The sequence below is a fragment of the Argiope bruennichi genome, chromosome 5 (genome assembly GCF_947563725.1).
Source record: "Argiope bruennichi chromosome 5, qqArgBrue1.1, whole genome shotgun sequence".
Lineage (NCBI taxonomy): Eukaryota > Metazoa > Arthropoda > Arachnida > Araneae > Araneidae > Argiope > Argiope bruennichi.
Genome location: NC_079155.1, coordinates 39887503 through 39904524, shown reverse-complemented (window position 1 = coordinate 39904524; position 17022 = coordinate 39887503). Strand labels below are relative to the sequence as shown.

Sequence of the window (17022 nt, the reverse complement as noted above, 5' to 3'; positions counted from 1 at the left end):
TTTCAAAACGTCATGAGTCACAACAACATTAAAAAAGCAGATGCGTATTTTTACAGCTAGCAATAAATAGTAGTGGAAAATATTTCATAAATATTTTTCCAAAAGCCGAAGACAGTTCGTTTATAGACTTCATAATATATACAAATATGTATGCTCCCGAAGCAATAGAGAAGTTGAATATTCATTCAGACGATAAGTTAGGCAATAGCCGTCATATTACAACATTCATTTTAGTAAAATAGGTTTGATTGAGGTAGTAATTTATAAATATACTCGGAGAGGCAATTACAAAAGCTATATTAAACATTTGAAATCTAGTAGAAAAATAAAACTCACTGAAGAACATTTTCCAGATTCTTAACTTCCTCCAGGATGTGGTCCGTGACGAATAATTGGTATGCACTAGTAGTAACAACAACTCCTTTTGGTACCACAAATTTCTAGGGAAAAAATATGAAGTGACGGAAAAGTTTTTCAAGGAATAAATAGCAATTGTTAATATGAAGAAATTTTTTTAACTTACACCTTGAAGTTCGTTACTTAGTTCTGTAAGCTTTCCTAAGGATGATCCTTTTCCTCCTGTTATTTCTGGGTCTTGGCAGGTCTTTTCTGAGAAATGTGTGACCAGTATGCATGGAATAACTTGAGAAGCAAAAGGAATATACGAACTGTCCATGGTATTCTCTCCTTTGAATAAAATGTATTAACCATGTATTTGATGCAAAACACTGAAGCAAAATGTGTGTTTTTTATGTATTATATACTGATTTTTATTTTTTTGCCAGTAAAAAATAACTCAACTTATCTGAAAAAGGGCAGTTATTTCCGAATGATTATAAATAATATAAAGTAAGTTGAATAATTTTGAGGTGTTCAATTGTTTCTGTCAAATATTTTCTGTCATCCTGATAGTTCTGCTGAAAAAGCAGAATAACTTTTAAAAGAATAAAGATGTTCTGATTTTGAAATGCAAGAAGTATTATTAAATACTGCTCTAATTATAACTATTGTATGGTAGTTGGGATTAGAAAGTAACAGAAGTATCTATGTTAACAGTAAAATGAAACAAACATCGAAAAATTGGCACTTGGTTGTACCACGCATTCCTTTCTCTCTCTCTAATCTGTTGAAATTTCAGCCCAGCATATAACTTCATTTATTTTTATTTTAATTAGAAAAAGGTATCATCTATGCCACGAAGGAAAAAAACTTGTTAAGTGTAAATGAATTTCCCTTTAAATTTGAGAAATTCTCAATGAAACTAATTCACTATTGTAATATGAAGTAAGTACTTTTAAGTTAAGTAAGTATGTACTTTTCGTGTACATAACGTTTTAACTTATTTAAAGGGATAGCAAACTTTAAAAAAATAGAACATGAAAATATATGTTTATATATACATGTTTATATTCAACTAAAACAGTGTTATAAAATATATTGATCAAAAAAATTAATATTTGAAAGAGCTTAAAGAGAAAGAAGCATGTTTTATTACTTTTCTCTAGATAATAGTCCAATTAGATTTAAATATCTTTGAAATGCTTCAAATGTTTTAATTTTTGAGGAAATTAAACTAAATTGATAAAAAATATTTCAGTTAAAACTTTAAAATAAGTAAGGTATGTATTTTATGTTGAAAGCTTTTTTATACTTGAAAGTCGATTTTAGTTCAGAAAAGCATAAAACTCTAATGAAAATTCAATATGTGTATAAAAATATTTCTATAAAATGAACACTTAATTTGAATTACAAAATCATGCTCATTTTTATTCCAAAGAAGTTTATATAGGACAGTAAGCAAAAAATAACGGAAAAAAAATTAAAAATTAAAACACCTAGAATATTTTAAAATTTTTAGAAATTATATATCTTTTTAATATATTTTTAAAATTATATATTTCCTTTTAAAGAGTTTTTCTAAAAAAATATTTGACGTGTTAATATTTTAATACATATGCATAAAAAATTTCATAACCATAAGAGAATAATTCGCAAGAGTGCCTGTTATTTTAATTTTATGTAACAGTTATTAAAACAGTTACTTTAATTTGATATATTTTGAAACTGGATAAAAATGAATTCTAACCCTAATTAAAATAAACTGATAGCAATCAATAATTTTGCGAAAAAGCTTATATATTTTTTTCTAAAATAAACAATTTTGAGATTTTTTCTAGAAAAAAAAATTTAATTGACGAAAATGAACATTTTCTATCAATCTTATTCCAAAACAAAAATTAATGAAATTTTAAAACGATTTTCTAGTGAATTATTATTTGTTTTTATTATGAAAGAATTTGCTACTCAATTTTGTATTACGTTTGTGTGAAAAATTTGTATGCATACAAACTCAGTTAAATTTAGTGTTTACCTGATTCACTGGTAAGGGAAGATTTGTTAGCATTATTCTTTCTTGATGGTTTCAACATTTTCCTAAAAAAGAAGCAAATACAACATTAGTTAAGAATTAAATAATAAAATCCAATGTTTAGGTGCAACACTATTACGAAAAATTTATTAACTAGTAAAAAACTATATAGGAAAAATAAAAAGAAAACATTCTCAGTACTAATCTCCACCTTTATATATAAACTCCGACTATCTTTGTTTATATTTTCGGAAATGCTGTTCGAAATAATTTGTAAATTTTTGGCTAGAGAAATGTGACTACCTAATTTTCAATTCCTTCAGAAATGTTAAGCGTCCTCTTGTTTCAAAGATTCTGTAACAATAAAAAGTAGGAAAAATCAGATGTAGCAAATTTGGGAATTTAAGGAGGTTATTCCAGTAATTTTTAGCACAAATCGAAAATCTTGGTTACGAGACTTTTGCAAAATGCTGATCAGTTCAGTTTTGGAAGTTTGGATTGTCTTTGTGATTCACAAATGATGCTCCTCCAAAATTTCTTAAATATTGTCCAAATTTTCCCAATGCATTTCGAAAATGATTGCTCATCCTCTAGGAAGAATAATAGGGATATTAATTTCACAGTAATCCAAGCAGGCAAGCAACAGAACCTTCTTATAGGTAAATGTGCATATGGTGAGCTTTATGTGCCCTCGCACTGGGAAAACTCTAGGTGGGTTGTAGAAAGGAATATATTCCCAAGGTTGGAATTATAATAGCGGCAACACTGCTGTAGAAACGTCAAGCAACGAAACCAAATATTGTCGCTTATACCAAACGTTAGTTATTTACCAACCTTACCTCAGAGCAAAGGGACTTTGTCTTCCTACATCATATGCTTGCAGAATGATGAATAGTTTCATCAAGATCTTCAAACGCCTTCAGGAGAATCTGCATTGCATTACAGAGCAGTGACAAGTCGGGTTGAACCCTTTTATGGAAGGCGCCAAAATGCAGCAGACATACATCGGACAGGCGGTCCTAGACTCAGTGAGAAGAAGTGGATTTTGTGGCCGCATTAATGAACAAGGATCGACAATTAGAACATTTCATCTGTGCTTTATATTCTGAAAGAACACTCGTGCATGCGAAAAATTGCTTCAATATGGGTTCCACGTCATTTGATAGAAATGAAGAAATGCCTATGATATGACTTTACTCGTACCCCCTAGGAGCGCAATTAGCGCGAAGGTTTGGTTTGGTTTGGTTTTATGGCGCAAGAGCCATCTTTGGCCATACTGCGCCAAGCATATGGTTTGACATCAGGCCATATTAAAATAGGCTTATTAGAAGAATAAAAATGCTAAATAATGATAAAACTTTTTACACATACTCCCAATGTAAAATTTAAGAATTACAATATGAACAATGATTTTGAAAAGGGAATCAGGTGTTGCATAGTAAAAAATAATTATAAATGTCAAAAAGTATTAAATGCAAATAAAAAACTGAACTGCCTTTAAAAAGTTAAAAATATTTGGGTGGTGTTTCTCACCCACCAAGTCAATCATATTGATAGAAGATGAATGGAAAAAGTTCTGGCGATGAGAATTAAATGATGGACATTCGACCAAAATATGCTTCACATTAAAATCAGTGTTACATGCTGGACAAATAGGTGCTCCCTCACCGAAAAGGAGATGACGGTGTGTAAAGCGAGAATGCCCTATACGAAGGCGAGTCAACTTGACATCGACCTCTCGAATTGGAAGGACTGGCCAATAGCCAATTTTTGGTTTGATGGAGTTCAATTTATTGTGGATCTGCAGATCCCATGCCTCCTGCCAAATGTAGCGCGAAGGAGAGTCTTTCTTACGCCGTATCATTATGCTGGATGAGACTTGGACCAAATCGTATGAACCACAACTGAAAGGTGAGTCGAACGAATGGCGTAATTAAGGGTCACCACAAAGTTCGTCAGAACCCCAGCAATATGATAGTTATGGTGATTCTTGTGTACGATTGTAATAGCGTTATCCTGATGCATATCTTTCCATCTCATTAGACCGTCCATGCTCAGTTTTACTGTTCATTTTTGGAACACAATCTGAGAACAGCTTTGAGAAAAAAACCGTGACACTTTCTGCAGAACCCCCCTATCCTTTTGTATGACAATGCTCAGCCCCACACACAACACAAACTGCAGCCGGTTTATTGGATTGATGAGGCTGAGAAGTGGTCTACCATCCATCATACTCCCCAGACTTTTTGTAACTTTGAATTGATTTCTATTATAAAGGAACCATTTCATGGTATTCGCTTCAGAACTGTCCCAGAGATTCTTCAAGCAGTAAACCGCTCCATTGGAACCATCAACAGAACAGGTGCTGCTACATGTATCCTAAGACATTAACATCATTGGCAACGGATTGTATACAATACTGATGACTACATTGAAGGACAGTAGAACTTAGTAAATGTGTCTCTTTTGTATCATTTTTAAATAAATAGTTGCATCTATTAAAATTCCAACTTTCGTAGAAGATTCATTTCTTATCGAATGTAATTATGCGATTGAGAAATGAATCGTATTCCACACTTTTCAACCGTGACTTGTACATATGAATGCTTTTGTATATCAGTGAGTCAGTCAATTAATGAAAACATATATATCTAAGAATTTCCTATGTCCAAACACATTTAGGAATTTCTACGCACCTTTTGAAATTACTACGATATAAAACTATTTCATCGTGTTTACATCATTTGGTTTTTTTACCCTTGCCTGGTAATGCCATGATTAATCACAACTTTGGACTTACCCAGTATTCAACTGTTCTGAGATTTACATTGAATTCTCCTATAGTGGAATATATCAAGACTGCAACACTGGAAGCAAGTTACAATAAAGATCATGGATTTGCTAGTTGCAAGAACGCTTGTTATAATTTATTCAGTGCCTTCTTTCATTTCTGGCAAGGGCTTTATTTCTCATGTAATTCATCGAAAATATATAATATTATATTCTATTCATGTTTTATTCTACTCTTATTGTCGTATTATATTGCATAAATATTTTATATCTTCATTAAAATTCATTTTTATTTAATACATACCCATTTATAACAATTCCTTTTCCTATCTGTCCTCCTGTTAATGAATTTGATTCTTTACTTTCCGAATGCTTGATATTTTTTCTTTTCAATAAATCCAATTCAAAATCAAGACAGTCAATCGAAAGTTGTCCATTCCAACCAACAGTATTCTTGATATTGTGTTGTCTTGCTGGGATTCTTCCCTTTAAATGGTACGGTTTATCTAAAAGCATAAAGTTATTTATTACTTTAAAGATAATAAGAAAATTCATTAAATATAAGTTGTGTATTAAGTTAAATAATGCTGAAATATTTAATCATTTTAAAATTTTGTACTCCCAGTTTTATCTAAAAGTGTCTGAAAACTTCAATCGAAAAAATGGAGAAAACAATCGGAAGTAATCCATCGATTTTCGAAATTTAAAACAATTTAAAATCTTTAAATACTTTTGAAAATTACAGAATCGTATAGGAATATTCTATTTCAATAATATTAATATAACAATTCTGTTCCTTCCAATAAACTATATCATTTCTTTTTTCAAATTGCAAGGAAAAATAATTCTTTATTATAATTGTATTAAATAATACATCGAATAAGCAGATGCGCGAGTTTTAAGCTAAATTCATTCATATTTTCAATACAAAAACAAATTTTAAGACTGCACAAAATTTTATACAAACTTTAAAATTAAAATTTAATATAGTTTCTGTAGAGCATAGTAAAGTCATAGGCATATCAAATATATACAAGATGTTTGTTTCTCGATAAAATTTACACGATTTGTGTGTTTAATAGTAAAGTTTTTTTTGTAAATGGAAACATAATATAAGACATATAGAAAAAGAACAATTAAAACAAATTGGCCTAGAAATTTGTCATGCAATCTTGTACCATGCAATTTGCAGAAGAATTTTATCGAAATCAAAGAATCTCATTACAAAAATTCTAGAATTCATAAAATAAACTACTCTCAAATTTAAGATCAATTGATCTCATTCTGAACTTTAATTCTATTTTGTGTGTGTGCGCGCGCGTGCATGTGCGTGCGTGCGTGCATGTGCGTGCGTGTGTGTGTGTTCCTATTAATTTCAGGAAAAGAAAAATTTAAAATGAAATTTGAAACAGAATAAATTCCTCGTCGTCGAAAAACTTGATACTGCTTCTATAACAAACGTGAATATCATCCTTTTTGTGTCATATCAATATTACGTAAAATAAAGTTCCTTTCTAAGTTAAAATCAAACTCAATTTAAAAAATAAAATAATAATTGTGTCATATCAATATTACGTAAAATAAAGTTCCTTTCTAAGTTAAAATCAAACTCAATTTTAAAAATAAAATAATACTTGTATATCAGTATTACATTTGAGTTGAATGAGAAATGAAAATCCAATACCTAAATGAATACTGTGCTATACCTTATAATAGTTTAATGATATAAGAACTAATATCAGAAATAATTGGATACATAGTAATTATTTTAAATAATCACAACTTTTCAAAATTAATGGAAATTTTGCAACTACATCGTAAATACTAAGACTTTTCAGAAAATAGGAGCATGAAAATTACCTCTTGCATGAAATTTAGCTTCAATATCTTTTTCATTTCTCTCTTCATCAATCAGCATTTCTAAACGACAATTATTGTCTTGAATAAGCCGCACGCAGCCAGTTAAAGAAGTAGAAAACCCAAAGATAAGTCTGTAATTAGCAACGAAAAGAAAACATTATTAATATAAAGTGAAATTATATTAATAACTTATATAAAAGTTTGTCGTTTAAAGCTATAAGATTAGAATATAAAGCCACAAATAAAAGATTTTAGAAGCATTTCTTACTTTTCCACGACATTTTCTATGGACACTTCCACCACATGCACAAAACGGCCGTTCTAAGTGAAAGAAAGAATTTCATAAAAAAGATGAACAAATATAAAATCATCACATGAATAATTTTTCAGAACATTTTAATAAAAAAACATTATTCTTACTCTGGAGATGTGCCCCAGAACATGAACAAATTCCATTCCTTTTGAAGAAGACAAATCACCTGTGAAATACAAGGAATTATATTTCATTTCAATTACCAAAATAATCCGACTATAAATTCAGAATAAATTAAATAAGCTGTCATTTTAATCCCCAGGCTGAATCAAACTGGTAAATTCAGAAGCACAAAAAAAAACCCTGTCTTTTCAATGGCTTGATTAGGTAATTCAGAAGCATCAAAATCCAACCTTAATATTACATTAAAAAATTTGATTGATTCTCTTTTTTTCAAATACCTTGATATTCTAGGTAATGACTATTTTTTTTCTAGATGTCACAGAATTTAAAAGAGCTCTTAAGTACTTTTGCTAAAAATAAATTTATTAAAATAGTTTTAAACATTCATTTTCTTTTAAATGGTAAGAAGCTGATTTTTTTTTTAAATTATCTATATTTCAAAGTCTTTTAATCACTAATTTCTAAGTCATTTTTATAAATATTATATCTGTTATTATAAATATTTCTTCATAAAGTATTGTGAAATCCATCTTTTTCAAATGATTTTAAGATGGTGCGAATGGTATAGAATTAAAATTTAATTAAATATTTCAGTTACCTGGTATTTAAATTTTGGGAAAAAATAGAATGATATATTTTTTGCAACGTAACTGAGCAATGATTCGTAGTCTAGTTTATTAAGTAGTAAGCAAAATCTCAGTTATCAAATTTCATAATCGAATACATGAAATACATCATATTAAAAAGTGCGAATCAAAATGGTTTTCTAAGACTGAGATTAGAAATCATGGAATTTAACGTACACTTTTACTTTATTTCATTGAACTAGAACTATTTTTAAAAGATATTTCAATTAATTAAAGATATTTCAAACCTTTTACCAAATTTAATTTATCTTATTAAAGATATTTTTATGTTAACGCAATTGAGGTTTCAGTAACTTTGAGTTAGCATAACTTGGAGATCTTTTGATAAACTCATTCTAAGATTAAAAGAGTTTATTAATCATACATTAGTAAAAACCGATGGGATTGAACTTTCTCGAATATTCTCTAATGACTTTGTAATACCAGAGAATTCCTCAGATAGCATTAGCATACTACAATTACGCAATATTAACTTTTGGCATGAATTTATTGATTTTACTAAATCTATCGTGTCATTCTTGGCGAGTTATTTGGCGATTAATACCTCTCATGAGTTAATAGTATCCAAAAATCGAATATATGCTTTAGACGTGTTTTTCTCAACCGATTGGTACAAAAATTTGACACAAAATTGCATTTGTAGTCACAGAATACCATATTAAATTTGATTTATTTAAGTCATTGCGTGTTTGTATTATAGCGTTTACATGTTTCTGTAAGTAAAGATCGACAGACAGTCAATCAGCTTTCCCCAAAATTTGATAGTTGAATAATTGTTTCCGATTGCGCCATTGCCTAGCGACTGTTTCTATGCAATAAGTTTTGTTGTTTTTATACAGCACCGTTACCTAGCAACTGTTTCTATGTATATATGTTTTGCTGCCTTTAAATAGCGTCGTTGCCTAGCAACTGTTTCCATGTATATGTGTCTTGTTTTTAAAATAACGTTATTGTGCTTTGTTTTTTAGCAAGCGTTGCGTATTTTAATTCAATCGACAACCGTAAAGGCATCGGGTAGATGCAAGAGTCCCATTAAAGATGAGACGATTTATTTAGATATACTATTTTATTTGCTTTGAAGACATATTTTTACTTAAAACTAAGATTGAAACGTGGAGATCCGTCAAAATCTCTTCGAGTTTTTTGACAATTAATGATAGTTTATCTTTAATACATATACGAGAAAGTAAAAAATAAAACTACATTTTATACAAAAAAAAAAGTTTCTTACCCATAAACCTAATTCTCTCTCCAAATAAATATAAATTCTGTTCATCATTTCCATCTATGCTGATGGTTCCCATGATTACGCCACACTGAGCATAAAAATCTAGAGCACTGAATAACCTAAAAATTCAAGAATAAATAAATAAAACTTTAAAAAAATGTCACTTGTTATTTTTCTAAATTTTGATATCTGATAAGAAACAGAATCTGGGAAGATTTTAAATCATTGAACTAAAATGACTTGAGCTTGACTTGAACTTTTGAAATGATATGATGAACTTTCTATAGCAAACTGACAATGGCGAGTTATACTTACCAGAAAATATTGAGAGTTGATACATTTTAATGAAAAGTTTTATCTAAGAAAAAGCATCTTTTTATGGAACAAGATCGTCAGTTTCTATATTAAGCCTTCCTCTCTAAATTAAGGAAATTAATTTGTTTGGTTAAACAATGCTGATTGAAAATAAATTGCAGTTAAAATGGTTAAAAATAATATAGATATAATAACTGTAACAAAAGTTTTCTATTAAAATGGAGTCGATGCAAATTAAAAGCAACAGAAAAGAAATATAAAAGAGTAGGAAAAATGAATTCGTATACTTATAATGATGAAGAACGTTGTCATAAAAAGAAAAAGAAAAATCAAACGATAAAAAGTAAATGTCAGAGGTATTTAGTCTAAATCAGTCGAGAAATACACTTAAAATGGATAGCCGCAATGGTCTGTTGGTGCTCTTGGCTGCGGAAGTGGAAGTTTCCAAATTGGAGACCCGATTCTACAGAAGAACCTCTATGTCGGTGATTTCTATGCATGCTAATTCCTTCAGGGTTACTTGTCCTCCCTCTGGTGTAGTGAGGATGCTCCGAGCTGATCTGATGCCAGTCCATATGTCGCCTTCGTCATCTGACATATGTTTAAAATTACGATATCCCTTCCAAAATATTACTTTTGAACGCATATTCTATTGTTTTTCGATTGCATTATTGTACTGTCTATTGTATTATTTTCTATATATTTTCTATTGTTATTTTAAAACGAGATGTTAATATAATTAAACTAAACTTTAAAGAAATCTCTTAAAATGTCCATCAGGCAGCTGAATCATAAATACGATCATTTTTGTTTATTGGATGGAAATAACTTTCTTTAACTGAAATTACGTAATCTTTATTATCTAAAGTGCTTCTGAACATATAAACTAGGAAAAGTGCTATATTCTAAATAAATGTACAAATCTTAAATCGTGAAAATATATGCACGGACTTTTTTATGTTTGGATTAATTTGAATACATTAACATTCTTTAACAGGTTCGTATGGCAAAATTGCATATTAAAGTAAATGACGATAAATGAAATTCAATTTTCTAAAAGTTTTCTAATTCATTATTGATTAAAATTGAACTTAATATTTTTTTTATTTCTTATTTCACAAAATTGTTCAAAATTACTCAGACAACGTTTGGAGAGAAATAGATTCATTAAAAAATCCAGTTGCTTAAAGGACTAATACAATAAAATTAATTCGTAAAATCAATATTCTTTAGACTATAGACAAAATCTAATTATTATCCAGATAAAACTACGTCGAATGAAATTTCAAGTAAAATACTCAACATATTTTGTGTTTTCAAAATCATGCTTAGGAGGAGCATGCAACTCTGAACAAAAAATATCATTAACAATTTTTTTTTATAAAAAATTTAAAACCTAACAGAAATTAAAATCAATATACTTTTGTAGTGGTGGCTTGTATTGATTCCATTTAGCCTTAGCTATACATGATGTTAGGGCTTTACTGTTTACATCAGTTCTAAAATCAAAAGGATCTGTTGAAGCAGTCCATCTAAAATATAGAGCACAAAAAAGCAACATATAAATATAATTCAAAGTTAATATAGCATGCTGGTTAATGCAACTAATACAAGTATTCAATTAGGATTGTTTCCTATCTTACATATACTCATTATAACAGATAAATAATATATACATTTCAGTACGAGAATAACTTCAAAAAAAAAAAAGAAAATATTGACAAATAATCACTAAAGAGCAATTCTTAAATTCAAAACTTAGAGACAAACTTTAAATATTTGTCTAATCACATTCTGAAAATGTAAATGTTGTTCAATGACCTCTACTTTTAAGGTGACAATGCATCATGAACAGTCAACAGGCAGAACACTTTTAGTGAACTAATAATCAATCTATCGCGCTCAAAGGGTCTGAGAGACGTAAGCATTAACTGGTCATCCCCGACATCTGAGATGTTCATTGAATCTGAGTCAGGTGGCCACGAGATGGAAAATGAGTACTATAGTTAATTACTGCATGACAGTACAAGTAACATCTGTATCATTTATATCACACTTTTACATTCTGTATCATTATTATACTACCAGAAGAATCCAGGACAGTCATAATGTGCTTTTCACATCCATTTTTGATGTAACCTCCTCGGATCAAGTGGTCAAGGGGAGCGATTCTTCAAATCGTTTACTTGATAAAGGCATGATAAGACAGTCAATATCAGAAAAGAACTACATCTGTAAGGTGTACAATTTTGATGCACCGATATAGAGCAAAATTGTACACTAAAGCTGTAAGATGTATAATTTTGTGTTTGACTGCAAAGTTATTTGTAAAAGACTGCTTGTGTACACCGCTTTGTTACGCCAAAGATGTGTATTTAATACAACAGCATTGAAATGTTATTAAATATAGTAACATGCGGCAGTTAGTTTTGCTACGTGCACACATCTTGTTAGGCTTCACCCTTTGGTGCCATCTAAGTATTTTAACTTCTAACTTTAATGTAGTTAACCTTTCCTGTCTTAATTGCTAATGTCCTGTTAATTTTGTTTACTCTAAATAAATTAACCGTTTTTCTTTAAACGTTACTTTTTTTCTTAATCAGTACCCTAGACATTGATCCAAATGGGATTGAATAGGCATATTGTCCTACCCAGTCCTACATGTATCCTTCAATAGTTTTTGAATTCATTGACTTCAAAATGGATGGGGACAATTCATTCAACCTTAAATTCAGTAACAACTTTTCTATACACTATCACATTAAAATACAATACTGCAAATGGAGGTCGTTTCAATTATGAAATATATATGTTTAATATTATTAAAAATCTTCATATATATCATAATTTACTGGTTATATGCTTAAAATAAGCCTAATTCTTGAAGATCTTCATATTTCTAATAACCCTTTACAAATAAATATAATATTAATTAAAATTTAAATACTTACATTAAAGCAAACTTTACATGCACCTTTTTATTCGATAGTGTCCCATCTTCATTGATTTCACTATAAGAGAAGGATAAATTTAATCAGAAATGATTTCATAATCTACAAAATTTTCTATATGACGAGACTTTAATTGCAATAATTAGGATTGTAAAAAAATCTTATTTTTAAGTATATCTTTGAGAAATATTGTTGCGCGCGCGCGCGTGCGTGTGTGTGTGTGTAAGCATATAATTTTTGAAGCAGAAGGTAGTTTCGAAGAAAGTGAAGAGACTTTCGATTTTTTAACTTCGTTTTATATTTCCGCCCCGGGAGACATGATTTTTGCACAAGTAGAAGCGACGAGCAAAACACATAACGACATAACACGAAATGAGGAAAAGCTTATGAAAATTTTATTCCTGTGAATTTCATATTGTGAGATTTTAATAGGGATTTCTAACACGTTTCAATCACAAATAAGGGAATCATAGGGATCTTTTAAAAGAATGTGCTTAGCTGCACAGTATTTTATCCCTTCACTCGGAGTGTGGGAACCGCTGATTAAAGCCTTTTCACAGAGCTTTTGTTACATTAATTATATAGAAAAAGTAGAAGGGGATCTGGAAATAAGAGAATATTTTAGAATGAATTTAATATGAGCTAATTTAAGACAAATCTTTGGAAATTAATATGTAATAATAATAATAATAATAATAATATATATATATATATATATATATACATATATATATATATAGTTTTACTTTTCAAGAATTTATAAATTGCATTCCCCTATAAGAATTAAAAATGCTTATACTCTTAATGAAAATTCTTGATGAATTTTCAGAAGGTGATGTAGCAAAAATTTCTTCGCATAATATACTCAGAAATTTAAAAATCATCTTTACGTACATATAAATTCCATGCTATAATTTTAAAACTTTTTCACTTGGACATAGTTTTTTTTATTTGTTTACATTGTCATTTTTGCAATTTATTTACATTTCAGATATTTTTATAATTTAAAGAAATTATTAAAAATTCTATACGGCTCAGTGAATCGAAGAATATTAATGTGTGTGTTTTTCAGATGAAGTAATTGAAGTTTAGATGATCAACATCAAAATAATACATTTACAAATCGAATGCAAAAAATATTTTATTAAGTATTCCATTTTTGAGTAAGCAACTCATTACGTTTAGAGAGTTTTGCTCGTTTCTCCTAAATTAATCTATTGTTACAAATTTGTAATACTGCTTCCCGGCACAGGTATATTCATGGTAAGGGAAATATTCCACAGATAGGTTTGAAGAATTTGAATAGATGCCGGGTCTATAACCCCGGACATGGCGATGATTTGGCGACAAAAACGAAAGTCCTTGAAACTTCTAGAATTTTCTAAATATTGATTAAAAAACAAAACTACGATATTTTAATAAAAGTTTTTTTTTCTTTTCCACGTTTTGAAATTTCTTTACGCAGCACATAATTAAGAACCAACTTTCGGTTTAAAAAATGTTTAATTGCTAATTAAATTTGGACAAAATAATTCAAATTCATAATTTTGTTGATAACATTTTTCAAAGTTAAATTGTATAAGGAATTATAATAAAAAAAATTACATTTTTAAGACTTTGTTTGATAAAAAAAAACTATTAAATTATTAAGTTGTCCACCTGTTTACAATAATTTCATGGTCTATACCAAGTCCCTATGGTAGAAAAGAGAAACAGTTAAGTGATTAAATCATTTAATTTTATCAATAATGAAAAGCTTCAAATGCTCTTTCAACGAAACTACAGCGTGAGTTCAAGAAGCATGGAAAACTTTATTACTTATCAAACATGGATTCGAGCTTAATTTCATCCTCTTTCGTTGTGTATGTTTAAATTCTCTAAACACATGTTTTGTTCATTAGATACACACGCTGAAGTGGATTTCTGGAAACTCTCAAAATATGTCATGGCGTACTTTTGCTTAGTATCCATCAGTTAAAAGGTAGTCTTTATGTATCAACATCTCTAGAAACCGAGCTGTCAATGCGATTTAAAAATTTTTTTATCTTCGAAAGCAGAACTCTTGCTTTCCACTGTTTTGAGGTACCTGAACTCTACTGATCTGAGGATTAAGAATGTTAAATACCTTATCTATTTTGAAGTACCCGAACTCGAATTGTCTGACGACTGAGAGTGTTATTAAATGCCTTATCTATTTTGAGAGATAACTGAACTCGAATGATCTGAGAACTGAGAGTGTTAAATGCCTTATTACATGACCTTGTTGTAGGAATGAAAAGGAAAAGTTAAGTGATTAAGTTTCCAGCTATTATAATTATCTTAATGACCGACATCAACATTTAAGAAGATTTAGAGTTTACATAAAACTAAATTTACTTTAAAACTCCATTGAAGAATATCCTCCATCTTCTCATCGGCAACAAATAATGAATCTGCAATCCACCACAGGAGAATATCTTTTTATCTCGGCCTGTTTGCTGAAAGCCAGATGTCTCTTGTAGCCGATAGATTTTTCCATTGTTCAACTTCAGGTATATCCAGGCTTGTGCTTCTTGATTTACTCCTCTCACTATTCTCGTAATGAGATATTCCGACTTGGAATTCACACCGTAAAAGAATACTTCGTCTGCTGTCTAAAAAAATCGATTATGAATTAGAATTAATAATTCAATATATTGCGTCTTTGTTAATTGGTACAAGAACAATTTTTTTTTCGCCCTATTTCGCTAAACAAATTTGTATTGGTCTAAAATATAATTGTGAGAAATTTCTGAAAATTGTTAAGACACGAAAAGGTGATTAATAAATTCATGGTGAAAGTGTGAATATGTGATTTAAATTAGGTACTAAACTAAGTAGACTGGAAAAATGAAATTCATGCATTTCTAATATCTAATTTTTAAAAAAAAAACTTTACATTTTCAATGAAGATGCTACTTAAGATACACATTGAACAATAACTGTGTGATCTTCCTCTCGTGTCTTAATAAATTACCTGTAAAAAATATTACATTTAATTCAGTGGCAACTCTTTCATTAAGACTGTAGACCTGAAATCTGCCTTTATAATGAAAACGAAAAAAGAGAAGAAAAATAATCAAGCAGTAGGAGATATACAGGTTTTTCTGCGTGGCAGATAGCAATGGGCAATATGAAATGCCATTCATTGAACGTTTCTAGCTGACAAACGGAAAACAAAATCAGCGGAAGTGGTTTCCCCAAACTTTCACTTGAATTCTCTTATAAAGATATTACATTCCTTCTACCTGCATAAAATTGATGCAGAGCACAATGATTAATCAGAATTTTATATTAGATTGTCTCGCATATTTGCATTTTGTGATCCGTAATATACTGAAGAAAAGCAGATGTGTATTTTTACAGCTGTCTTTTGGATAGATTCAAGCCAAAACTTAACAAATAATTTGTGTAAGTAGATGACATACTATGTATCATTTACCTTAGTCGATACGCTTTTTATGATAACATACTTTTTACTTATATGCAAGCGGATGTAAAACTCGATAAGCTGCAATAGGAATAACGAATTTGCTTAAAAGAGATAAAGACAAATCGGTAATTTGAAATTTGGATAAAAAGAAGTCCCGAATTTTAGAGGCTAAATCTGTGTACTAGATTTTATTAATCTTGCTCTTTCCGTTTTGTAGTTGTCATATTCACTTGCAATCTGAAAGCTGGATTGACAAACTTTCTATGAATGGATTTCGTTCAAAATATGATTGAAATTCTGCAAATTCCGTGTAAAGACGATGTGCCAAATTTCTTCCGCCTTCCTCAGAGTATTTTTGAGTTATCGCTTCCACAGATAGATGGATTTAATTCCAAAAATTTGTTTTTCAGATTTGTTTTTCACAAATTTGTTTTATTGTGAACTTTTTTTGACGATTGCAATAATTTATATACTTTTTACACGAGAAAATAATATCTAATTTTCTTTTATTGTATTTAACGGTTACATAGCATGGAAATTCGCATTCTAGAATTTGTTTTGGGCCAACTGTTCTCTCCTGTACACCTGAATTAGATCTCATTATTTTTTTTCTTTAATTCTTTTGCCCTCGCTTTTATACTTTCAGTTCTACTTTCATATATTTTTCCTTATAAAATGACATTCTGTTTAATGTATACTCATTTTTTTTTATTGTTATATATCAGTTATAGAAAAAATTACGTCAGCAGTTTTCTTAAATGCAATTCATATGATCACAATATCAAATATTCTGCTATTCAGAGGTAGAGTTTTTTTTTATGAGAGGTAGAGTTTTTATTTCATTAGCTTCCTATAAAGAAAGCTTTTTTATTATACTACAACTTTCTGAATTGATGAAATGTCTTTGGTTAAATGTTTGGTTTTATGTATTATAATTAATTTTCATCGTTAACTTGAACAATTGATTTTAATATTT

The 17022-nt window shown here is 29.4% G+C and overlaps 1 protein-coding gene across 1 annotated transcript in view; it reads right to left on the bottom strand.

The window, feature by feature from the left end:
* LOC129968246 (putative phosphoenolpyruvate synthase) overlaps window positions 1-17022 on the bottom strand; it is a 60854-nt gene that overhangs the window by 38966 nt on the left and 4866 nt on the right. Inside the window, exons 3-13 of the mRNA XM_056082101.1 lie at window positions 14972-15228; window positions 12596-12655; window positions 11066-11176; window positions 9333-9448; window positions 7439-7497; window positions 7287-7339; window positions 7019-7149; window positions 5463-5664; window positions 2372-2433; window positions 524-687; window positions 337-440 (exon numbers count right to left, since the gene is read on the bottom strand). Coding sequence (XP_055938076.1) covers window positions 337-440; window positions 524-687; window positions 2372-2433; window positions 5463-5664; window positions 7019-7149; window positions 7287-7339; window positions 7439-7497; window positions 9333-9448; window positions 11066-11176; window positions 12596-12655; window positions 14972-15228 — 1319 coding nt within the window. The remainder of the gene's footprint in view (window positions 1-336; window positions 441-523; window positions 688-2371; window positions 2434-5462; window positions 5665-7018; window positions 7150-7286; window positions 7340-7438; window positions 7498-9332; window positions 9449-11065; window positions 11177-12595; window positions 12656-14971; window positions 15229-17022) is intronic.